Genomic DNA, 25,392 nt, shown 5'->3' with positions numbered 1-25,392 from the left:
AATCCAGGGTGTGGTGGAAGACTGGAGAGAAGCTAAGAGGGTCGGTATATGGATCCAGTGGACCGTCCAGGTGCCCCAAGAAGCTCGTGAATATGGACGGACCCATGAGGCCAAGATTGGCCTCCCTCGTTGACTTTCAGTTTGGACTTGTCACCACAGAGACGATTGAAGACGCCCTGCTTCACTTGGCCCAGCAGAATGAGCAAGCAGTGCAGGAGGCCGCGGGGCAGCTGGGCAGCTTCAGGGAGCCCCGGATCGTGGGTGTGGCTGCAGGGCCGGGGAGCTGGGTTCATGGGAGACTGGGGCATGTGTCTTTCAGGCACTGACATTAAGATTCCGTTGACTTTATTCCTTCAGAAAATGTCTGGTGGCTGGGCATGGTGGCTCACGCCTGTAATCCCAGCACTTTGGGAGGCCAAGGCGGGTGGATCACCTGAGGTTGGGAGTTCAAGACCAGCCTGACCAACATGGTGAAACCCCAGATATAGTGATGGACAAGACACAACAGTGCCCTCCCCTTGATTTCTTTGACTTGTACGGAGTACTTACTAATGGCACTTCCTGGATAGAAAGATGAAATAGAGGGCCGGGCGTGGTGGCCCACACATGTAATGCCATGCACTTAGGGAGGCTGAGGCAGGTGGATCACTTGAGGGCGGGAGTTAAAGACCAGCCTGGCCAATATGGTGAAATCCCGTCTCTACTTAAAAAAAAAATACAAAAATTAGCTGGGCGTGGTGGCGTGCACCTGTAATCCCCTCTACTCAGGAGGCTGAGACAGGAGAATCACTTGCACCCAGGAGGCGGAGGTTGCAGTGAGCCACGATCGTGCCATTGCACTTCAGCCTGGGCAACAAGAGCAAAACGCTGTCTCAAAAAAAAAAAAAAAAAAGAAAGTTGAATAAGAGATAGAGGCCTTGCCTTCAAACCATGTGCAATTTGGGGGAGATATTAGGACAAATATGCAATGACTAGGTACTATGTTAGATAACTGACATGAGAGAGAGAGAGAGAAAAAAAAAAAACAAGTGTTTATGGGGATTGAGAGGAGCAATGGGGTGACAGGAAGAATTCAGGAGATGGCCCAGGCATTGGAACTGATCAGGCAGACCTTGAAGGAAGGAGGACATTGGGTTGGTGAAGGGGGAGGAAGGAGACAGCGTTTCTACCAAAAAGAGGTAGCATGAGTAAAGCTATGGAAATGGGGTGCTTGGGGTGCTTAGGGTGCATGTGGGTACAGTGTAGTCCACGCCGGCCAGTGTGGAAGAGTAGTTGAAATTAAGACCAGAAAAGTAGTTTGGAGACATTCCATGTGGAAGTTTGAATGCCAAGGGGAAGAGTTTATGCTTGCTTTAGTAGGAAACGAACAAAACATTGAAGGTTTTTAAATAAGGGAGTGATATGACAGTAACCCTGCCTTAGTAAGCATTATTTTGGCAGTGATGTAAAGGAGGTAAAGGATGGATTCAACCAGAGGGAGATGGGAAGTAGGCAGACATGTAGAGTCAATGTCTTTAGGCTAGGTGATAGGGCAGAGGGAATGACAAGGGAGAGTGGATTAAAAACATTCCAGAGGCAAAGTCTAGGGTTCTGCCTTGGATAAATTTAAGAAATGAAGGAGGAAAAGGTGACTATGCCAAACGGTTGAACCTAAGAGACTGGCAGTATAGTGGTTATTAAAAGAAACACATAGGCTGGGTGCGGTGGCTCACGCCTGTAATCCCAGCACTTTGGAAGGCCAAGGCGGTTGACTCACTTGAGGTCAGGAGTTCAAGACCAGCCTGGCCAACGTGGTGAAACCGTGTCTCTATTAAAAATACAAAAATTAGCCAAGCGTGGTGGCGGGCGCCTGTAGTTCCAGCTACTCAAGAGGCTGAGGCAGGAGAATCGCTTGAACCTGGTAGGTGGAGGTTGCAGTGAGCCAAGATTGCACCACTGCACTCCAGCCTAGGCAACAGAGTGAGACTCTTGTCTCAAAAAGGAAAGAAAGAAAGAAAGAAAGAAAGAAACACGGGCCGGGTGCGGTGGCTCAAGCCTGTAATCCCAGCACTTTGGGAGGCCGAGGCAGGTGGATCACGAGGTCAAGAGATCGAGACCATCCTGGTCAACATTGTGAAACCCCGTCTCTACTAATACAAAAAAATTAGCTGGGCATGGTGGCGTGTGCCTGTAATCCCAGCTACTCAGGAGGCTGAAGCAGGAGAATTGCGTGAACCCAGGAGGCGGAGGTTGCGGTGAGCCGAGATCGCGCCATTGCACTCCAGCCTGGGTAACAAGAGCGAAACTCCGTCTCAAAAAAAAAAAAAGAAAGAAAGAAACACACAGACACACTACACAAATAAAGCAGGAGGAAAAGTGACTGTTGTTCAGGAAAGATAATAATAGCTTTTTGGAGTCTGGCCAACATGGTGAAACCCCATCTCCACTAAAAATGCAAAAATTAGCCAGGCACAGTGTCAGAAGAATCGCTTGAACCCAGGTGGTGGAGATTGCAGTGAGCCAAGATCGTGCCATTGCACTCCTGCCTGGATGACACAGAGTGAGATCCTGTCTCCAAATATGTATATAATAGCTTTGGTTTGGGATCTGCTAAGTTTAAGGTGTGTGCAGAACATCTAAAGGAAGTGTTCTTGTAGACTATTCAAAAAGTAGGTCAGAAGAGAGGTCAGAAATGGAGATAAAAGTTTTCAAGTTATCTTCACAATGATATTGTTGAAACTGTGGCAGAGGATGAGCTCCTAGAAGGAGAAAAGAAAAGCAGGTCAAGGACAGTTCCTTGGGTAACACTGTGTTCGGGGGATTGGAGTAAGAAGACTTATGAAAGAAAAGGAGGAGATAGGAACAGAACAAAAGGGACTTTTGGAAGCCAAAAGGAGACTTTGCAAAGGATGATGGTCAGCAGTTTCAGATGCTTTAGGGATATCAACAGAACTAAAGATTTCAAAAAGCCATGAAATTTAACAATTCGGACATAGGTATTATCCTCTGAGAATCATTTCAGCAAGTTAGGAAAGGTAGAAGCCAAAATGTAGAAAATTAGGGAGTGAATGAAGTGGCAGCAGTAGGTGTGTAAGCCAGTCTTTCAAGTAATTCAACAGCGAGGCTGAGACGGGAGTATTGCTTGAGCCCAGGAGTTTGAGACCAGCCTGGACAATATAGCAAGATCCCATCTATTTATTATTTATTTGTTTATTTTTTAAAAATTCAACAGCGATGGGAAGGAGAGAGGTGGAGCCCTCCCCTAAGAGGCTAGAAGGGGAGGGTCTTTTAGTTAATGCAGATCTGAGTATGCTTGTTAGCGAGGAGATGGGGCCAGTAGTAAGGGAGAGGCATAACCCTCATCCATTCCACCTAATCCAAGCTCAGTTTTCTAGGCAAATTAAAATGGAAAACAGAAACAAATGCCCAGATAATTCAGAGCAAAACCAAACCAAAACTAAACAACTGCACACATACAGAAAGAACAAAACAAAGAAATAAAGCCTGAAGTCCAGCAAATAAAATGACTAATAACAGACACAATTATGTGTTCTAGGGTATTTTGCTGAGTTGCTTCAACTAAGTCTGTCCTGCATTGGACATTGCTAGCCAACTGTAGCCTCTGTAATGATGAGGTTTTGTACATATATCTATGTGTAATGTGTGTTGAGTAGATTGTTAAAGTGTCTTGTGCTAGCTTGACTTCATTTTCTAAGAAAGTTAAATTTTTTCTGAAGACATGATTATTTGACTGTATGTGTAATTCTCTACTGATCAATACTAAAAGGTCCTTGGTCTGTAGGAGCTTTCTTTGTTGAGAACTGATATTTATCCTTGTTTCCACCCTCTAATGATATTGCAAGCTAAATAGAATTCTATCTGGAGCTATTCTTTCAAAGAGAAACAGAGGCGGGCTAAAATCTTGCCAAGGTATCTCACCCTTCTCACCTTCCCAGTGACTCCTTCCCCCCAAACTGGGTTATGTTCCCTGATTTAGGGGATGTTTCTTCAAAACAAGCCACTTCACAGTAACACACTTGCTCCTGGGGAGAGGCTCAGCCACCACAGATTTACCCAACAAACTGGTGGTGGAGAGATGGTGTCCAGCTGTAAGGTGGCTTGTGTTTGTAAAGCAATGGGAGTTCTCCAGAGGGTGGTTACTAAACAAACAGTGTCATAAAGAATATTGAAGCTCCAGGAGGGACCTTTCTGTTCCTGCCAACATTCCACAGAAAACAGAATATAGGGATTAAGGTTCTTATCCATCCAAGAATCTTCCTTGAAGCTGGGGGGTTCCCAGCATGGTGTAGAGGTCACCTAGACCAGCTGGTATGTTTGTGTGTAACTGGCCAAGCCTTTTATCAGCTGAGACCCACAGGAAGGCTCAAGGGTCACTGAGGGGGCTTGGTAAGCCTTTGTCTTTGGCACTCAGCCAGCCTCCTTTTCATGCCTCTGATCTGCCTACTGGCAGCAAAGGAAACTAAGCTCAGCTTTGGTTGTTTTAGTCTCATCTTTCTCACCTCCTGACCCTCTTCCCTTGGCCCTATCATGGCTTTTACACAACACCAAGAGTTCACAGAGTAGTTTTGGTTGCATCTTGTGAATTAAGCTGTTTTTTTCCTGTTTTGGCAGAGTTTGTTTTTCTCCTGTCTGAACAATGGTGTCTGGAGAAATCTGTGAGCTACCAGGCTGTAGAAATCCTAGAAAGGTAAAGCCCTGGCATAAGGCCTTTGTGAGTCGCACCTCTCAGAGTGGCTAATGTACGTACATCTTTAATAAAGTACTAGTAGTTGCCCCTTACCCTGAGACCTGGCTTTACACCCTCTCTCTTTAACTTGCAAATGTAAATTTCTTTGTTGTTATTGTTGTTGTTTTGAGACAGGGTCTCACTCTGTCACCCAGGCTGGAGTACAGTGGTGGGATCTCGGCTCACTGCACCCTTGACCTCCTGGGCTCAAGCAATCCTCCCACCTCAGCTTCCTGAGTAGCTGGGACTACAGGCATGTGCCTCCACACTTGGCTAATTTTTTTTTTTTTTTTTTTTTGAGACGGGTTTTTGCCATGTTGCCCAGGGTGGTCTTGAACTCCTGGGCTCAAGTGATCAGTCTGCCTCGGCCTCCCAAAGTGCTGGGATTACAGGTACGAGCCACCATGCTCAGCCTCAAATGTAAATTTCTTAGCCAGCAAATTAAACTCCCTTTAGTTTGTGTGAGTGTGGATTGTTTACTCTCTCCTTCCCTTCCTTATAGGTTTATGGTAAAACAGGCAGAGAACATCTGCAGGCAAGCCAGAATCCAGCTGAGAGATAATAAGAGAGAGTTTCAGAATTGGAGGGCTCTGAAAGAGCAGCTTTTCAACAAGTTTACTCTCCGTCTTGTGTCATGTGTTCAGTTGGCCAGCAAACTTTCCTTCCAAAACAAAGTAAGGAGCTGGGGTTGCTCATGGGCACCTGAGTGTTAGGAAGAAACCAGCTTATACAAAGCGGGCTGTGATGAGCTTCAAGTTAGCGACAAGAAGAAAATAAATAAATTACAAATTAAAAACAACAACGGGCCGGGCGCGGTGGCTTATGCCTGTAATTCCAGCACTTTGGGAGGCCAAGGTGGGTGGGTCACCTGAGGTCGGGAGTTCAAGACCAGCCTGGCTAACATGGTAAAACCCCATATCTACTAAAAATACAAAAATTAGCCAGGTGTGGTGGTGCATGCCTGTAATCCCAGCTCCTCGGGAGGCCGAGGCTGGAGAATCGCTTGAACCCGGGAGGCGGAGGTTGCAGTGACCTGAGATCGGGCGATTGCACTCCAGCCTGGGTGACAGAGCGACTCTGTCTCAAAAAAAAAAAAAAAAGAAAAGAAAAAACCCAACAACAAAAAACAAGGTAGCTGTGAGAAACCTACTCCTAGGCTAGGTGATATAACTCGTGGAAATTCCAGAGTGTAATTATGCTTCCTAAGCATACCTCCTACATACACACTCACTTTCTCTCTCTCTCTCCACCCCCCCCGCCACCCCCTCAGTCACACAGAGGCAGTTGTTAAATAGCCTGAAGTTCTGTTCCTAAAGTATAATTGGGACAGATGCCATCATTCATACTGGTCACCTTTCCTCCCCTTGGACTCAAGGGCAGTTTACATAAGGTTCCTGAATTGCCAGCATACCTATCAGCAGTAAAGGCAAACTATTACATTTATAAGGAAAAAAAATGTTTCCACATCACTACCCAATGCCTATACAGTAAAATATCATTCATTCAACAAATACTTACTGAGTTTATTCTATGGCCAGATGGTGTACTAGGTGCCATGGCTACAACAGTAAAAAAAATATTGTCTATGCTCACAAGGAACCTATTATGTAATGGGAAAAGACACATACAAATAGTGTGAAAAAATGCTCTGATTAATGTAAATACAGAGGGCTATATATGTACCTCATCAGCCTTGGAGAGTCAAGGAAGTGTATTTAGAGAAAATGACTTGTTGAAATGGGTGGGGTGGGAGATGGGTGGATCCTAAGAGAAGAGGGAGAGGAGATAGGGAGAGCAGTGAGAGGAAGGGAGGAAAGGAAGGGGGATCCAGGTATAGAAAACAGCATGCGTAGTAGCTTGGAGAGGGACAGCATGGGGATTTGGGAACTGCAAGTAATTCTGAATGACAAGCAGAGTATGAAGGGGAATTACCAAGAGACAAGACTGGAGATGAAGGAATGGGCTGGATTATGAAGGGCTTTGTGCACTCTGCCAAGATGTATGACCTTTATCCTAACATTCTTCTTTCCCCCTCTCTGTTTTTTCTTTGCTCAGATAATCAGCAATGTTACAGTCTTGAATTTCCTCCAGAGTCTAGGCTATTTACACACTAAAGAAGAATTGCTGGAGTCAGAGCTTGATGTTTTGAAGTCCCTGAACTTCCAAATTAATCTGCCCACTCCCTTGGCATATGTGGAGATGCTCCTAGAGGTTTTAGGTATCTTATTGTGTCAGGGAATATGGGTTGGAGACTTCCATAGAAGGCAATACAAAATGTGCACAGGAAGTGGGTGGCAGGTGCAGTGCCTCGCACCTGTAATCCCAGCCCTTTGGGAGGCCGAGGCATGTGGATCACTTCAGGCCAGGAGTTCAAGATCAGCCTGGTGAAAGCCCGTCTCTACTAAAAATAAAAAAATTAGGGCCAGGCACAGTGGCTCACACCTATAATCCCAGCACTTTGGGAGGCTGAGGTGGGTGGATCACGAGGTCAGGAGTTTGAGACTGGCCTGGCCAAGATTGTGAAAACCCGTCTCTACCAAAAAATATAAAAATTAGCCAGGTGCAGTGGCAGGCACCTGTAATTCCAGCTACTCAGGAGGCTGAGGCAGGAGAATTGCTTGAACCCAAGAGGCAGAGGTTGCAGTGAGCTGAGATCGCACCACTGCACTCTAGCCTGGGCGACAGAGCAAGACTCCATCTCAAAAAACAAACAAACAAAAAGAAATTAGATGGGAGTGGTGGTGGGCACCTGTAATCCCAGCTACTTGGGAGGCCCTGGGAGGAGGAGGTTGCAGTGAACTGAGATTGTACCACTGCACTCCAGCCTGAGTGACAGAGTGGACTCCATCTCAAAAAAAAATTTTGCACAGAGGTTTGGGAGCAGTGGGCAAAACCTGCCAATGAGGAATAGTAGGAAGCTTGATGGTGTCTCTGGATGACTGAAAAAGGTGTTTCCTCTGGCACTTGTCAGGGAAAGCAGCTCAGAGGTCTTAGCGACTGGTTTCTGTTTGGACTCACTAGTCACTCTTATTGCAGGATCAAAGAGTTGATTTTATAGACAGGCATAAGATAAGAGAGGGACAACTACATGCTAATTCTATGTATACTAGAGATGGAGGTTTCTTTACCTCACCTTTGTCCTTTAAAATTGATCTCCAGCTAAACAAGTTTCTTGTAGTAGAATATAGCAACCAGGAAGTACATTAGCACCCCAACAGTTTTGTCACAACTGTGGTTACAATCAAGAGAAGATATGATCATAAATTCTTCCTATCATTCCCATATTCCATCTAGGATACAATGGCTGTTTGGTTCCAGCCATGAGGCTGCATGCAACCTGCCTGACACTGCTTGACCTGGTCTATCTTCTGCATGAACCCATATATGAGAGCCTGTTGAGGGCTTCAATTGAGAACTCCACTCCCAGTCAGCTGCAAGGGTAAGACAACTCCTATAGGGTAGGCTCCTTCCAGGAACAGAGTGGGAGACAGACCACAAGAACTTGGGGAATGGAATTAACCTAGCAAGGAATCTAGTCCCTGGATAACCTACTGAGGTTACCTGGTTCTCATTAGCTCCCAATATGTTGCTTGGATGCAGATGACTGAGCCGGATCAGGAAAACCCCAAGGGCTTTTACTTTTAAATTTAAATTACTTCAAGTAATTAACATATTTTCTTTCCTAGTTCTTCCTTTATAGTTGCATATAACTCAAGGTTACTGGACTGCTTTGGTCAGTCACTTAGAAAAAAAAGTCACAGGGTTGCAACTTAGGTAAAAGTGTTTGATTACTGTAAAGCCAGACTGGTTAAAAGCCCGAGTTACAATTGCTAGAGACAGATGGAACTACAAAAGGCCTATAAACCATTCAGACATGAGGCTCATGTTAATCCCAGTTAAACTGGGAGAGAATGGGAGAGCAGGTCAATGAGCTATTACTTGACCATTTCCTTCCACGTCTAAAAAAATCCAAGATGATCAACACAAATAATTCATAGTTGAAGTTCCATGACCCTATCTATCTATGATTTGGAGAATCAAGTTCCATTCTAGCTCTAAAATTAATGTGGTTTTCATCACTCAGGGAAAAGTTTATTTCAGTGAAGGAAGACTTCATGCTGTTGGCAGTAGGAATCATTGCAGCAAGCGCTTTCATCCAAAACCATGAGTGTTGGAGCCAGGTAGGGACCACTGAGCAGGATCAACATGGTGAGAATTCATTTAACAGAACGCATTTCACCCATCAGTTAAACTAAAAACAACCTAAAGTGCCAAGACCCAGGATTAGGATGAGTATGCAAGATTTGAGGGGAATATCTAGGATAGGACTGAAACGTTTCCTTGTTTTCCTTTTATAAAACTAGAAATGGAGGCCCAAGTTCGGCTTGTTCATTTCTCTTTATAATGATAACCTGCTATTATATTAAAGTCCAGGCCGGGCATGGTGGCTCACGCCTGTAATCCCAGCATTTTGGGAGGCCAAGGTGGGAGGAGTTTGAGTCCAGGAGTTCAAGACCAGCCTGTTCAACATAGCAAGACCTTGTCACTACAAAAATTAAAAATTAGTCAGGGCTGGGCGCAGTGGCTCATGCCTATATCCCAGCACTTTGGGAGGCTGAGGCAGGTGGATCGCCTGAGCTCAAGAGTTGGAGACTAGCCTGTGCAACATGGCAGAACTCAGTCTTTAAAAAATTTTAAAACATTAGCTGTGTGTGGTGGCACACACCTGTGGTCCCAGCTACTCAGGAGGCTGAGGTAGAAGGATCACTTGAGCCTGGGAGGTGGACGCTGCAGTGAGCCAAGATTGCACCATTGCACTCCAACCTGGGTGACAGAGTGAGACCCTGTCTCAAAAAAAAAAAAAAAAAAATTAGCAGGGCATGGTGGTACATGCCTCTAGTCCCAATTACTTGGACTCTTTGGGAGGCTGAAAAAAAAAATTAGCAGGGCATGGTGGTACATGCCTCTAGTCCCAATTACTTGGACTCTTTGGGAGGCTGAGATGGGAGGATCACTTGAGCCCAGGAGCTGGAGGCTGCACTGAGCCATGATTGTGCCACTGTACTCCAGCCTGGGTGACAGAGTGAAACTATCTCAAAAAAAAAGGCCAGGCAGAGTGGTTCACGCCTGTAACTCTAGCATTTTGGAAGGCTGAGGCAGGAGGACTGTTTCAGCCCAGGAGCTGGAGACCAGCCTGGGCAACATAGTGAGACCTCATCGCTACAAAAAATAAACAAAATTAGCTGGACATAGTGGCTTGTGCCTGTAGTCCCAGCTACTCAGGAGGCTGAAGTGGGAGGATCATTTAAGCCCAGGAGGCAGAGGTTGCAGTGAGCCAAAAATCACACCTCTGCACTGCAGCCTGGCAGCCTGGGCAAGAGTGAGACCCTGTTTCAAAACAAAACAAAGTCCAATAACTGTATCTTCCAAATAATGAAAATGTCAAGGCCCAAATATCAGTCTTATATTTCACAAAACTTATCTCCAGCAGAGGGAAATGTCTAGCAGAAAGTTTCCATGCTAACATTATCAGGGCAAAGGTATCCTAATGTAATCCGGCCATTGGCAAACACTAGAATCCGGATTTTAGAAAAATGAAAATTTACAATTGCCTTGAGAGAACATCCCAAGTAATGTATTTGTGCACTAAAATATGTTGAGATTTTTTACTAATAAGAAATCTGTCTCTATTTCTGAAGGTTGTGGAGCATTTGCAGAGCATCACTGGTATTGCCTTGGCAAGCATTGCTGAGTTCTCTTATGCAATCCTGACTCACAGCGTGGGAGCCAACACTCCAGGGCGACAGCAGTCTATTCCTCCCCACCTGGCAGCCAGAGCTCTGAAGACTGCTGCTTCCTCTAACACATGAAGCCAATCCACCAAATATAAACAGCCTTCCATCACTGCACTCATGCCTCCCTCTGTTTACTTTCATACTCAGGGTACAAAAGTTCCAAGTGTCTCTTCAACTGTATTTTTATGCCAATTTCATGCTTATTTTTTCTTTATCACAGAGAGTTAAGGCGGACAAACATGCCCTTTTTGTCCTATCCGCCTGAAAATAAAAAGCTAGGTGGAGAGAGATTAATAAAGTTGGTTCATTTTTGTTTAACAAGATATTTATACTTTTAATTTCATTAAGAGGAACATCAGGCATGGAGATTAGTATTAATCAGGGGCTTACAGATTATCTGGGTGACCTTGACTAAGCATCAAGGAGGTAGACTTTATTTCCCCTTAAAATTAGTTTAACATCTCTGTTCCATTATTGAGATCTACACAAACAGGGCTTCCTCAACAGCTATCTATTTTTACTAGAGTTTTTAAAAACTAAAACTAACTCTAAGCATGTTTAAACAGAAATTCCACATACCTGCATTAGAACTCAATTCTCCCAGAATACAAAGTACTCTATTTTAAAGAAAAACCCAACAGTGCACCTCTGGGCAGTTTTCAGACTGTAGCAAATCTTTTATTACAAATAATTAAATCTCTCCATAATGTCTCAAACAGTATCAAACACCATTTCATATCTCTAACACAGAGCAGAGTCGGCATTCAGTATGAGAACTGAGTGAGAAGTGTTCAATTTCAAGCATCTGATCACATCACATGGTGACCAGCTAAAGCTTGGATGTCATTTTCCCACATTATCCAACTGTGCATCTCAAACATATCCTCGTCTCAGTAGAGACAAAAGTTTCTGTTTCATATTGTTAAGTGCAGGAAGCTGAGAGAGATAAAATCCAGTGAAAACACATCAATCTCAATTCAACTCAGTTTTTTTAAAAAAAGCAAATTTAAATTAGTCGTTTTCAGGGAAGAAGGGGAAAGGAGTCCATGACGTTAAGAGTCAAAACTATGACAAGGGCTGGCAGCTATACATGGCATGTTGTAGGTCTGGAAACTATCTGTCACATGATATTTTAAAATAAAGTGGCTTTTGTGGATTTTTTCTTTTTTGGTATTGTAAACATGTGCTGTTTAATATTACCCGAATTTAATTTAAAACATGTTTGCAAACAAAATTTAAAGCCTTTAAGGCAAACCTCTCCCTAAGGAAAAAAGTCATTTGTTATAAAATTGTGAGGATACCCAAGCAAGACCCCACTTAAGATTCGTCAGCATGAACTTGAGAGCTTTTGTCCACTGCTCCTCAGAGTTAAACTGGGTTTTGATGGAATAGGAGCCGCCGCTGCCTCCTGTGTCTTCAATCTTGCCTTTCTCCACATCCATCCTGCAGATGGACACAGCAGAACTCATTAGTAACTGAGATCTGAGTTAAGTCAGTTCAGGGCAGGGACTTGATCATGAGACTATTCACGTCATTTTATCTATTAAAGAACACTTGGTGAGGAATGGTAGTGTATTTTGGAATTGCTTGGAAGCTAAAAATCAAGAAGACTGTCACAAGAGCCTCATTGTCATTGCGGAGTACAGGGACAGGACACACACCCAAACAGAAGAGAAGCCTGGAGCAGGGGTGTGTGAGGGTTACAGTACTTCTTGCTTTTTTCCTAGGCATCCCTGAACTTGGCAGGGAAGAAAGGAGGCAGAAGAAAAGAAATGCTTTGTTTTGGGATGATAGAAGCAGCCTTACTCTAGGTAAAAACTAGAGTTTCCATCCATCACTGGGATCCTAAAAAATTTGACCAAAAGAAGCATTCCTGTATATTTCCAAGGGCTTCAGGGAAAAACCTTCTTGAAACTGGAAAGCAGGCTTGAGCTGTGTGCCAAGAAAACCCCCTAAACCAGCTAAGGCAACATCCTTCTACTCCAGAGACTAGGTAGTCACATTCTGTCCTGCTTGCAGTATTGGATCAGTCTTTGCCCATCAAGGTCATGTGATTCTGTGCCATTTTTTGCTTTCCCACCATTTATACTGTTTTGCCTCCATTCTTACTGCTGCTTCAATTCTGTTCAATTTGGTCCTATACAGGTTCACTCAGCACTGGGGTATACTGACCTGTAGGGAAGACAAAAACGTGTCTCGCCTTTCTCAACCTCTTCTTTGAACTGCTGCACACAGTCCAGGAAAGCCACCATTGCATGGTCAAACTTGTTGTCCCAGAAAAACCGCAACCCCCCAGAACAGTATAACGGCAGCTCCTGCCCAAGAAGAGAAAACTGGCTATGCATATGGCACCAAGACAGGCTTCCAGAGATTGTTCCCAATACTATCAACCTCTCAAGTCGTGCTGTCTGTATCCCACTGGAAATTTATATTGTGGCTAGACTCTTAACTTCCATAGATTTGAACAACTACAATAACCTTAGGCAAATAACAATGCACTTAGAACTGTCTCACCGTCAGTGAAAATGTACCATAGGTTGAGCATCTCTAATCCAAAAATCCAAAATGCTACAAAACCTTTCCAGGAAGAACAGATGGGAAAAGAAAAATAAATAAATAAAAAATGCTACAAAACCTGAAACTCTCTGAGCATCAATATGATGCCACAAATGGAAAATTCCAAAAATTCCATACCTGACACCTTTGCTTTCTGATGATTCAATGTATCACGAAACACAAGCTTTGTTTCATGCACAAAATTATTTAAAATATTGTATGAAATTGCCTTCAGACTACATGTATAAGGTATATATAAAACATAGAGGGCGGGCACGGTGGTGCATGCCTGTAATCCTAACACTTGGGGAGGCCGAGGTGGGTGGATCACCTGAAGTCAGGAATTCGAGACCAGCCTGGTCCAACATGGTAAAACCCCGTCTCTACTAAAAATACAAAAATTAACCAGGTGTGGTGGCGGGCGCCTGTAGTCCCAGCTACTCAGGAGGCTGAGGCAGGAGAATTGCTTGAATCTGGGAGGCGGAGATTACAGTGAGCCAAGATCATGCCATTATACTCCAGCCTGGGCAACAGAGAAAGCCTCTGTCTCCAAAAAAAAAAAAAAGAAAGAAAAAGAAAAGAAAAAATGAATTTTGTGTTCAGACTTGGGTCCCATTTCCAAGATATCTTTGTATGTATAATGCAAATATCCCAAAATCTGAAAAAATCCAAAATCTAAAACACTTCTGGTCCCAAACATTTTGAGCAAGGGATACTTACCCTGTAAACATCTCATGGTGATTCTTTTCCTATGCTAGTTTACACAACCTCCTCTGACCTGCCCATATCCCTTCTCAACAGACTATCAAAACCTAATTTTCCTCTACAAGACTCCCAAAACTAAACCTGAACTAGACAAGATATTGAACAATACACTGGCTTTTCATATATCTCAGTCTAAAAAAGAAACTGAATGCCAACGTCAAAGCAAACCTTTGTTAACAGATACAAGAACTCTGTATTCCAGTGAAAATGGAACTTCACAGAGTACCTTAGATTTGTCTGTCAGAGACTCCAGATATGAATGGTTTCCATAAGGAACAAGTCGATACCTAAAATAGAGATACAGACAGAGATGGATACAGAACTCCTAAAGAGATTACTGGGAAGTTATAGCCCAATGATTTCACTCTTCATTCTAGCCAAGGGCTTCTTTTATTCTCAACTCCCTCTCCCACCTCCCCACTGGATCCATGGTTAAAAGATTTTGTTTAATGAACAAACTACATTTATTATATAATTGCCTGGGGGGCCTTCCATGGACAAATGTTATATTTTGGTTTAGATTTAAGAAACAAAATCTGAATATCCTGAGGAACTCTAAGGTTCTGGGGCCTGTAGGCTGAGAACTACACTATGGTCATGCAACTCAGTGACTGTCTTCAGTGGAAAGAGCCCTGTGATGAAAACCAGGGGAAAATCAGATGCTGACAGCTCTCCAACCACAGAAAACTCCCCGTCTGTGGGCAGCAAGGGGTTCTGACATAGTGGAGAGCAGTACCAGTGGAAATACAGATTATATCAGAGACACACCACTCCCCAAGAAAGGGCTACACTTCCTACCTCTGAAATTTCAGACCCATCTTATTGGCCAGAGCATGGAGCAGCAACACAGTTTGGCCCCAAGCAGCATTAATCTCATTCCATTCCACGGGAACACTGGGCAGGCGACCCAGCCTGAAGTTATTGATTGTGCCAAACTGTCCACTGTGCCTACAGAGGAAGGCAGAAAGGTGGGGAGATATACAGGGATTACTTCAAACTTTTGAGATTGCCCACTCTCACCCCAAACCCAGCTTAAATCTATCTTCAAGCTCATATATGCAAGCTGTACTTGGCACTTTAAATACATGTCCAAAACTTGTGTCATCATCTTTTCCCCTGCTGCTCATACGCCAAAGCAGAAAGCTGGGTGGTATCCTTCAATGCTCTCTCAGCTCCTTCCCTGCAAAACTGCCGAACTCTCCTGATTCTACCTGCTAAATCTCTTAGATCTGTCCACTCTTCTCCAAATTCAATGCTACTGCTCTTTTCCCTTAGATTCCTAATGACGAGTATCCTTACCAAAGATTCCACCCCTTTATCCCAAGTCATTCCCCACGCTGCAGGTAAAGCCATCATTCACAAGTACAAGTGAAATTATGTCACTTCTCTAACTAAAATGCTTTAGTGTCTCCTACTGCCTTTTGGATCAATTCCAAACCTCTTAATAAGGCTTATGAGACCCTTCAGGAACTGGTAACTCTCCAGTTTCATATTCGGTCACTCTCCCCTTTATACTCAATCTTCAGTCACAATAAGCTCCTTTTAGTTCTCTGAATTCACCACTCCCTCTTTCCTGTTTCTTTGCACACGATGTTCTCTCTGCTAGAAACAACCCCCTCTTTGCGGACTTCTACTTTATCTCTCAGTTAAACGTGAGTCTCCTATGGGGAAACTCTCCATGTGGCCTCCCCAAACTGGATCAAGTGCCCTTAAGTGTTCCCACAGCACCCTGGGTTTACCATCATCACGCTGCATTACAACTGCTTGTCATTTATCCATCCCTTCCACCAGATTATAACCAACTAGAAGGTTGACTGCATACTGTTTTGCTGTTGTCCTCCTAGCACTTAGTACAGTGCCTATTGCAGAGTAGATGCTCAACAGTTTTTAGTTAAATTGATAAAACATCAAATACCCTGGGAACAAATCAGTACCAGGCAGCGGACCAGGTTTTTAAGTGGCTGAAGGCCTTAGGCCTTTTCCTTTCCTTAGAAGGGTGGATGTCACCAAGCTCTAGAATTCCAATCCCTACTGTGCCTATCCCATCACTATGAATGAAAGAAACCTAGCTGGGTGAAGATAACCTACGGTCCCTCTTTTGTAGGAAGTAGGCACCCAGTTTTAGTGATCAACAGTTAAGGTCCAGATATGTGCAGTGCTCCTCATCCCCCAGATCTCATTACCAGATGTGGAAGGTTGCATTAAAGACGTTGGTTTTCTTCAGCTTGTCCAGCTGCATCTGGGCATAACGCATCTGGTTTTCAACACTCTTCAGCTCATCATCCAGCTCCAGCTGTTGTCGTTTAAATTCACTGTATTCTCTCTGATACCTGTGAGCAACCAACGGGACCACTGAAGGCTATTAGTTTGGGGGCTGAAGTTTCTCTCACCACACTATGAACAATTATTTAGTAATCAGTTACATCTAGCTCTAGCATCTTTTACATTTGGCATAGATTCCACTCAGAGGAACATCTGTGTCCTAGCTGTGTTGCCTGGGAGGAACAGAAATGTCTCACATTCCAGCTGCCCACATGCAAAAAGGTGGAAGAAAAAATAATTCTCCCAAACCAGGCCAAAAAAACCTCTTGCTACTTCTGATCTTTTTCAGAAGAGAGGTGAATGGGTTAAGAGTGGCATCTTCCAGCTGGGCATGGTGGTTCCCGCCTGTAATCACAAGACTTTGGGGGGCTGAGGCAGGTGGACCACTTGAGCTCAAGTTCAAGACCAGCCCAGGCAACATGGGGAAACTCTGTCTCTATAAAAAATACAAAAATTAGCCAGGTATGGGTGGTGCACACCTGTAGTTCCAGCCACTTGGGAGGCTGAGGCAGGAGTATTGCTTGAGTGGAGGAGGTCGAGGCTGCAGTGAGTCATGACTACACAACTGTACTCAGCCTGGATGACAGAGTTAAGACTCTTTCTATTAAAAAAAAAAAAAAGAGTGGCTTCTTAATTAGCCTTCTAAAGTTTCACTTCTATATACTTACTGTCCTTTAAATAGTTAGTATACCCCACTTCCAGTGAAACTTGTTATACTACTGTATTCATAAACAGACTTTTCTCTGTCCTTCATTTCCACAACTTTAGTTAGTATGGATGCTGTGTCTCCTCCACTAGACAGAGGGTTCTCTCAGGTCAAGAACATCCATAATTTATTTTATGAGACAGGGTCTCACTCTGTTGCCCAAGCTGGAGTGCAGTGGTATGATCACAGCACACCGTAACCTTGAGCTCCAGGGCTCAAGTGATCCTGCACTTCAGCCTCCTGAGTAGTTGCTAGGAGTACAGGTCCACCACACCAGCCTAATTTTTTAAAAATTTTTATTTTTGTAGAGATGGAGGTCTCACTATGTTGCCCCAAATGGTCTTAAACTTCTGGCCTTAAGTGATCCTCCTGCCTCAGCCTCCCAAAGTGCTGTAATTACAGATGTGAGCCACCACACCCACCCCTGTGAAATTTTTAAGCTTGGAGGGAACAAATGTAGGCTAATTTGCTCATCTTTTCAGATAAGGATGGCTAGAAAGTGGCTGATTCATCCAAATGAGCCCATTCCCTACAGGACAGAGCCAAGACAGAGCTCTGGTTTCTGCACTCTCTATTTAACCAACGTCCTTTTTTTCACTTAATCATGCTGACTCTTCATACATAACTCTCCCAACAAACCTCTAGAAACAGGGCATGGAAGCAATATGCAGGATCTGGAGCAGACATGCTGTTGACTGACAACTGACTATAGTTTACAAACTAATCAGACACATTCAGCTGGAAGCCATTTCCTCTCCTGGAGCCTTGAGTGTGAGAAGATAGAACAGGGTAAGCACTCACTGAGCTTCCTCCTGATCCAGTCTCTCAGCCTCAGCCTGGACCTTCTCGAGATTTTCTGCCACCATCTTGCGGTTCTTTTCCACATCTTCCAGCTCCTGGATCAGCCTCTCCTCCTCTAGTGCCAGCTCTTTTAGCTCCATCTGTAGCTGTTCACTGTCATCTTCATTCATTTGCTCTAAGATCTCCAAACAGCGTCTGCCAAAGACACAGGCAGAGTATACTTACTAGAGTTCCATTTGGAGTAGAGCTCTTGGGTAAGGGCCAAGCAGTCCCAGAGCAGTAACAGCTCTGAGCCCTGGCTCTGGAGGCACTCACTTGTAGTTCTGACATTCATTTTCAGTGACGTTGAGCTGAGTGTCCAGCTGGTCTAAAAGAGTATCTGTGCATTCCTCACAGAGTGGGTGATCCACATCTGTCTGGCCCGACATGATGTCAAAAAGGTCCCCAGTGACCTGGAAGTGTGGGAGAGTCAGGGTAGGGCCTCCCCCATGCTACCTGCTCAATCACCCACTCTCGTAGCCAGGCCTACTGCTTGCCACTGGAATGGGGCTGACTTGCCTTCAGTCTTCGGCTGAGGTTCTCCATGGTGCCGCCATCAGATGCCTCCCCAATCAGAGTGAAGCTGTTGGCGCTTTCTGTGGACATCATCCTGCAGATAGCCCCCCGCCCACGGGCCACGTGAGGGAGCAGAGAGGCTTCCTCCACCTACTGCAATGCCAGTGGCAGAGACTCTCAAGCACCAGCTGAGGGGCCTCAGGGCACGCACCCACTCCTAGCCCGACTGACCTCCCAAGGGTACCTCTCTCCCAAAGGAAGGCCATGCTGGTCTTCCACAGGGACACTCAGCACGAAGGTTTGCCTGGATGGACTAAGGAGGGAGAGGGGGCATAAATAAATTGGTATGTGTATGACTATAGTGGAAAAGAAGGGAGAATCAGGAAAGGCCATTTTAAAAAATATTAACCCCTTACTTAAAAATAACCCCTTGCCAGCAACCTCTTTACCTGCAGATACAAGAACTAGGACTTGCACATCTAACAACACTTGCTATTTTGAAACTTCTCAAGAGCCCATGTCTTTTATTAGTGATTAATCACTCCCTCAATTTTTCTCAATACTTTGTCATTAGAGCTACTATCTTTCCCACTGTGTGAATGGCTACAGGAAAAAATCCATACTGGACTGGGTGACGGGCCAGGCATAGGGAATACATCTTTTCCGAAAAGGCCAAAAGGCTAGGTGATGATGCATCTCCATCACCTGGCTCCAGGTCTTGATTCCTGCATTTAATTAAAATTCTACTAGCCTTTGGAAAAGAACAGGGGGCTGAGAAGTAGTAGGCACCTGGCTGGGGGGATGAATCTGCGAGAGACACCATCCTGGCGAGGAGTTTCAATAAATGGCTCCTGGGAAAGAAATAAGAGAGCGTTAGAATTCTGGCAGCTTAGAAGTAGAGTTCATTTCCCAAACAGCTTGAGAACAATATAGCTTTAGTTTTGATTGATAACCACAAGATTTGATAAACCAAACAGACTTAAAAAATGGGTATTATTGAGGCAATCCTTATATATGTGGACTAAGAAAGGACCCATGATACAGACAAACCTCAAGTCCCATTTGATTTTTGTGGGGAACAGCATTTCCTAACTATGTTTTACTCTATTTATGGTTACACTTGCATTTCTCAACACTTACCAGTCAAGGGTAGGAGACAGAATGCCCTAAATCATAGTACAAGGAAAAAGCCAGATCAGATGGCAATGAAGTCTGTCACAGTACAAAGTAGATCATTCATATGTTTTCAATATTTTGAGATTATTTGTATGTGATCAAAATTTTACGACATCTATTGACTTCAAATCCAGACCCCTTTGCTGCTTTGCTTAAGGCTTTCTCTGGCTCCTGGACTCTTCACTGCCTGCAGGGGACACCGGCCAGAATAACCCCTACTCAACCTGACATCAGCCCTCCCCCAGTGACTGGCAGCATCGGGTAAATAAATACTCCAGCTCCCTTGCTACTTGAGGAGAAGAAATCTCAGGTGTGTATTCAACACTATCTCACAGGATGTTGCTCCACAGATGCTCCACAGGATCACTGATATTATCACAGTTTAAAATGACATCTTCTCTAACACTGACAATTCTTTCTGTCCAGGGTAATATACAAGTCGCTGTCCTAACCAGGATGCTTTTGAAATGGAGAGGAGTCGATATTAACAACTAGCTAGAACAAGAGATGCAAATCAATGCTCTGGGATGACCTGGACACACAGGTCATCCCATCTCCAACCTATAATAATTTATAATTCTGCTTCAAATAAAAAGCTCTTTCCAACATTTTTTATTTTATTTTTTCTTATTTATTTATTTTTTCTTTTTTTTGAGATGGAGTTTCGCTCATTACCCAGGCTGGAGTGCAATGGCGCGATCTCGGCTCACCGCAACCTCCGTCTCCCGGGTTCAGGCAATTCTCCTGCCTCAGCCTCCTGAGTAGCTGGGACTACAGGCGTGCGCCACCATGCCCAGCTAATTTTTGTATTTTTAGTAGAGACGGGGTTTCACCACGTTGACCAGGATGGTCTCAATCTCTTGACCTCATGATCCATCCGTCTCAGCCTCCCAAAGTGCTGGGATTACAGGCGTGAGCCACCGCCAATATTTTTAAATGGCTCATTCAGTAACCCTGTGACCTCAGGTGCAGGTCTGTATCTCCAATAATGCAGAGCAGCCTGATCATGTAGAATGTCTCGTTACCCAGAGACTCCAAAAGTCTGCAGTCTCTTCAAGCACCAAGTAGCCTGCAGAAACCAAGACTGCATTCCTGTGTTTTCATATCAAATCTCCCATTTGGAATGTTTACTACATGAGGAGAATAGGGGAGAGGGCACTTCTATTACCTCTCCTGAGTTAGTCTCTTCCTCCTGGGTCTCTCCTGGTTTCGCCTGGGCTGTGGTAAGTAATGGAGCTAAGGGAAAGGAAAATAGTGGGTCAGAAACAGTCTTATTAAAGCAGGAGGGCATCTAAAAGTATAGGAAAAGAATCTGAAATATCCTCATCATCACCCTCACCTCCAATTTTTCTTAAAGTACCATTTACACAAAAAACAATCTGTGGTCTTCCTCACCACCATTAAATGAGATTAGGGAAATGTTCAATTTTTTTAAGGCATAATGGTAACATGATTATTTTAAAGAATCCTTATCTGTCAAAAATACAGAAATATTTACAATATTTATGTTTGGGATTTGTTTCAAAACAATGAAGGGTGGGAAGAAATGGATGGGGCCAAACACAAAGCATGATTAAATACGTGTTGATAATTGTTGCAACTAGGTGATGGTATACACAGGTTAATGATATACTCTAAAATTTTCCATCACAAAAGTTAACATCCTGTTTCTCCCAGAATAGCAGGGAGGGAACATGAGGAAACCCTCTGGGAAGGTGGAACATTGCTAAATTGCAATCATTCCGATTACATGAGTGTATCCATTTGTCAAAAATATACAGCTAAGATTTCAAGGCAAGACAATTTACCTTTCTAAAAAAGTGTGAAAACCATAATAATTGAGCAGGGGATGGGAGGTGAGTGGAAGTGTAGATAACAGGTCAGCAATGGATGATTGTTGAAGCTGGGTGATGGATACAAGGGAGGCTATTATGCTATTCTCTTGACTATATATGCCCATAATAAAATATTTCCATAATAAAAGTCAAAAATTGTTATTAAGAGTTAATTTTCCCTCAAAAAAGAGAAACTGGGTAATAATAGCAGCTAACGTTTATTGCGTACTATTTGCCCAGCATATTCCTAAGTGTTTCTGTGGTTTGTCATATTTGAATCTTATAAATTCTTTATGAGGCAGTTTAACATTTTACAGAAAAATCAGAAACCGAGGCTTGGAGATATGAAGTAACTTGCAAAAAGTTGTTCAGCTTGTAAATGACAGCCAGGATTTAAACCCAAGTGTGCTGACTACAGGCCCAAAAGCTTATGTAAGCTGCCTATTCAGTCTTTTCTTTTACTGCCTGACTTAATTTGAATTCTTCTGACTTTGCAGGGTTTAGGGTTTTGTTTTTTTTTAATTTTTTAAATTATAGAGACAGGGTCTTATTGTGTTGCTCAGGCTGGTCTTGAACTCCTGGGCTCAAGGGATCCACCCACCTCAGCCTCCCAAAGTGCTGGGATTACAGGTGTGAACCACCGCCCCTGGCCTTTTTTTTTTTTTTTTTTGAGACAGGGTCTTCCTCTGTGGTCCAAGCTGCAGTGCATGCAGTATCATCATAGCTCACTGCAGTTTTGACCTCCTGGGCTCAAGTGATCCTCCTGCCTCAGACTCCTGAGTAGCTGGGACTACAGGTGTGCACCACCACACCTGGCAATTTTTTAAAAAAAAATTTTAGCCGGGCGTGGTGGCTCACGCCTGTAATCCCAGCACTTTGGGAGGCCGAGGCGGGTGGATCACGAGGTCAAGAGATCGAGACCATCCTGGTCAACATGGTGAAACCCCGTCTCTACTAAAAATACAAAAAATTAGCTGGGCATGGTGGCGCATGCCTGTAATCCCAGCTACTCAGGAGGCTGAGGCAGGAGAATTGCCTGAACCCAGGAGGCGGAGGTTGCAGTGAGCCGAGATCGCACCATTGCACTCCAGGCTGGGTAACAAGAGCGAAACTCCGTCTCAAAAAAAAAGAAAAGAAAATTTGAGAGACAAGCTCTCGCTAGGTTGCTCAGATTGGTCTTGAACTCCTGAGCTTAAGCAATCCTCCTGCCTCGGCCTCCGAAAGCACTGAGATTACAGGCATGAACCACCACGCCCAGCAAATTCTTCAGACTTTAAGTACTCTACTCCTCCATTTACCAGCTGTTGGACCTTAGGTAAGTCACTTAACCTCTCTGTGCTTCAATTCTTCATCTGTAAAATGATGTAATGATGGTATACTCCATAGGGGTTGTTACAGGGACTAAATGAAGTAAAATACGTAAAACACTTGGTATTCGTATATGGTAAGTCCTCAACAAATACCATTATTACATATACATATTCCTTTTCTCTGAAACAGCAGGAGCAGAAAATAAAGACGTTTCTTTTGCTACGGAAAGCTCTCAGAAGCCCACAGTGTCAGAATGCTTTATATTCCCGAGGAGAAAACAGGGAGCCAGAGAGATAAAGTCTTTCCTAGGTTCACACGATGAGTTTGTGGCAGACTACACAGCCACCATTCAGAAATGTAATGCCAAAGCTGCCCACCTTCCACATTCTTGACCACCCTCTTTCCAAGGGTCTCGCTGACCTGTGAGTTCCTGGATGGTGACACGATCCAGGATCTTGAAACTCGTGTCCAGTTTCAGGGGCTGGCTGCAGCGCTGGCACACGAAGCTCACCTGCATGGTGCTGTTGTTGGACGTCTTAGACCCTTCCATCCCTGCGGCGGTGGAAAACAGGCAATATTAGGCAGAATCGACGCCCCTGAACTTCCGGCCCGGGGTTACCACCTGCCTTGGTGACGATGGTAAAGGAAGGGAAGTCCCAGCCTGAGCCGTTCCCTCTAGGAATGGTATGATACGAGGCGGACCTGCTTCCGGGGCAGCCTGAGCTCCAGGCAGTTTAGAGCCCAGGGTCAGGGAAGGGACTCCAATAAAAGCCGTGAGGGTTCCCAGACTCCCTTCTAAGGTCCCACTTCAGCCCCCGATGCTCTTCACCTCGAGACCCCGGAGCCCGTCACCCAAGTCCGGTCTACCGCGGGGGCACTGTAGCCTCGGGTCGGCCCCGGAGCGAGGGCCCCAGAACTGCCATCGCTCTATCTTCAGCGACTTCCCGGTCAGCCGGCAGAAAACTTCCGCCCGAGACCGGACGTGACGTCACGGCTGCAGCAGGCAGTCCTGGTTCACAGGCTCACAGGCCCGCCAGCGGCCCCCAGAGGCCGGGCTGGGAAAAGCAGTGGGCTTCAGCTGGTGACTAAGGTTGCTAAAGAAGTGTAGGCGCCAAGTCCGGAGAGAATAGGGAGGCTCCGCTATTTTTCTGTATTCAAGGGGCGCCGGACGCGGTGGCTCACGCTTGTAATCCCAGAATTTTGGGAGGCCGAGGAGGGTGGATCAACTGAGGTCAGGAGTTCGAGACCAGCCTGCCCAACATAGTGAAACCCTGTCTTTACCAAAAATTTAAAAATTAGCCAGGTGTGGTGGTGTGCACCTACTCGGGCAGGAGAATCGCTTAAACCCAGGAGGCGGAAGTTGTGGTGAGCCGAGATCTGGCCACTGCACTCCAGCCAGAGCAAGACTCCATCTCAAAACAAACAAACAAACAAAAAACAAAAAAGAAAATGTTATTCAAATAAAGGCTTGAAGAAGGGGAGGAAGGAATTTTTGCATACATCTGAAGGAAGCTTATTCTAGGCCTAGGGAACAGCAAGAGCACAGAGGGTGTCTGTTTGGGGATTAGCAGAGACTGGTGTGGCTAGGAGATGGGCAAGGAAAAGAGATACAGAAAATAGGGTGAGGGAGGTAAGGGTATAGGGTATAGGGATTGTGAAGCTCCATGAGATGAGATGAGATGACTGGGTTTTGAACACAGGGACTTATTTCATTTTTAAAAACAACTTTATGGGGTATAATTTACATACCATAAGACTCGCACTTTTAAAATGTACAGTTCAATGAATTTTAGTACATTTACAGAGTTGCACAACTATCACCCTAATCCAATTTTAGAACATTTCCTATCTCCCCTTGCAGTCCCCCACTTTGGCCTCCCAAAGTGCTGAGATTACAGGTGTGAGCCAATGTGCCCGGCCAAAAGTGTTTCATTGCAATAAAGTCCAATGTTTGTGCTTTTGGTATAAAAGAAACCATTGCCTAACCCAAAATCATATGTAGCGTTGTCTATTTCATTTTTATTTTGAGACAGTGTCTTACTCTGTCACCCAGGCTGGAGTGAAGCAGAATAAACAAACAGGGTTCACTGCAGCTTTGACTTCCTGGCTCAAGCAATCCTCCTGCTTCAACCTCCCATGCATCAGGGACCACAGGTGGTCGCCACCATGCCCAGCTAATTTTTGCATTTTTTGCAGAGATGTGGTCTCACTTTGTTGCCCAGGCTTCTGCTTTTTAAATTTAACATTTTTCTATGTTGATACACTGTTTTTTAGTTATCATGGCTACATTATACTACACTAAATGTACTACCTGAGTGTATTTTTTTACTGCTGGAAATTCTGTTTCCCCTTTGGGTGATTACAATGCTGCTGCAATGATGAGCTACTTACTTATAACTGGGATTACAGAATTAAGAGTGTGTCAGCTATTTAATGTCTGTTGCTTAACATTGGGAATTATTTTCCAAGTGTTTGCACATAATCATATTCTGGCCCCAGTAATGTATGAGGAAGCCTGTTTCATAATGCCTCGGCCAGTATTGGGTATCATATACTTGGGGAACAAAAGCAAAAAATGGCACTTCCTTGTTATTTTATTTTATTTTATTTTTGAGACGGAGTCTCACTCCGTTACCATACTGGAGTGCAATGGTGCAATCTCGGCTTCCTGCAACCTCTGCCTCGTGGGTTCAAGTGATTCTCCTGCCTCAGCCTCCTGAGTAGCTGGGACTATAGGCGCATGCCACCACACCCAGCTAATTTGTGTATTTTTAGTAGTGACAGGGTTTCACCATGTTGGCCAGGATGGTCTCAGTCTCTTGACCTGGTGATCTGCCTGCCTCG

At 44.4% G+C, this 25,392-nt stretch overlaps 2 protein-coding genes across 4 annotated transcripts; one reads left to right on the top strand and one right to left on the bottom strand.

Moving 5' to 3' along the window:
* The first annotated feature begins 92 nt into the window (after positions 1–92).
* CNTD1 (cyclin N-terminal domain containing 1) lies at positions 93–11,588 on the top strand. Its single transcript, XM_012443926.2, has 7 exons — positions 93–261; positions 4,612–4,687; positions 5,229–5,400; positions 6,782–6,944; positions 8,021–8,165; positions 8,811–8,907; positions 10,426–11,588. The coding sequence occupies exons 1-7, from the start codon at positions 93–95 to the stop codon at positions 10,594–10,596; spliced, it is 993 nt and encodes a 330-aa protein (XP_012299349.1). The 3' UTR covers positions 10,597–11,588.
* Positions 11,173–23,507, bottom strand: BECN1 (beclin 1). Of its 3 annotated transcripts, XM_012443924.3 has the most exons (12): positions 23,378–23,507; positions 22,969–23,100; positions 20,571–20,638; positions 19,016–19,077; positions 18,230–18,320; positions 17,987–18,123; positions 17,672–17,866; positions 16,026–16,172; positions 14,641–14,790; positions 14,069–14,129; positions 12,694–12,836; positions 11,173–11,964 (listed from the first exon to the last, which is right to left on the bottom strand). In XM_012443924.3, the coding sequence occupies exons 2-12, from the start codon at positions 23,096–23,098 to the stop codon at positions 11,796–11,798; spliced, it is 1,353 nt and encodes a 450-aa protein (XP_012299347.1). In that variant the 5' UTR covers positions 23,099–23,100; positions 23,378–23,507; the 3' UTR covers positions 11,173–11,795. The 3 variants fall into 3 exon arrangements, with proteins under 3 accessions (XP_012299347.1, XP_064225710.1, XP_064225709.1); XM_064369640.1 differs by lacking the exons at positions 22,969–23,100; positions 23,378–23,507 and adding an exon at positions 22,926–22,944; XM_064369639.1 differs by lacking the exons at positions 11,173–11,964; positions 12,694–12,836 and adding an exon at positions 11,989–12,693.
* Positions 23,508–25,392: the final 1,885 nt, after the last annotated feature.

The sequence above is a fragment of the Aotus nancymaae genome, unplaced genomic scaffold (genome assembly GCF_030222135.1).
Source record: "Aotus nancymaae isolate 86718 unplaced genomic scaffold, 86718_ANA_hifiasm-v0.15.2.pri h1tg000089l, whole genome shotgun sequence".
In the NCBI taxonomy this organism is placed as follows: domain Eukaryota; kingdom Metazoa; phylum Chordata; class Mammalia; order Primates; family Aotidae; genus Aotus; species Aotus nancymaae.
Note: the sequence above shows the minus strand (reverse complement) of the source record. Positions and strands in the feature narration are given on the sequence as shown.

Bases quoted from the DNA above. Each gene is read 5' to 3' on its own strand.
- CNTD1 (XM_012443926.2), top strand. From the start codon at position 93: ATGGACGGACCCATGAGGCCAAGATTGGCCTCCCTCGTTGACTTTCAG. The intron at 4,688-5,228 runs GTAAAGCCCTGG...CCTTCCTTATAG, and splicing joins GCTGTAGAAATCCTAGAAAG to GTTTATGGTAAAACAGGCAG. The intron at 8,908-10,425 runs GTAGGGACCACT...CTATTTCTGAAG, and splicing joins ACCATGAGTGTTGGAGCCAG to GTTGTGGAGCATTTGCAGAG.
- BECN1 (XM_012443924.3), bottom strand. From the start codon at position 23,098: ATGGAAGGGTCTAAGACGTCCAACAACAGCACCATGCAGGTGAGCTTC. The intron at 19,078-20,570 runs GTAATAGAAGTG...TTTCTTTCCCAG, and splicing joins AAGAGACTAACTCAGGAGAG to GAGCCATTTATTGAAACTCC. The intron at 14,130-14,640 runs GTAGGAAGTGTA...TCTCTATTTTAG, and splicing joins ATGGGTCTGAAATTTCAGAG to GTATCGACTTGTTCCTTATG.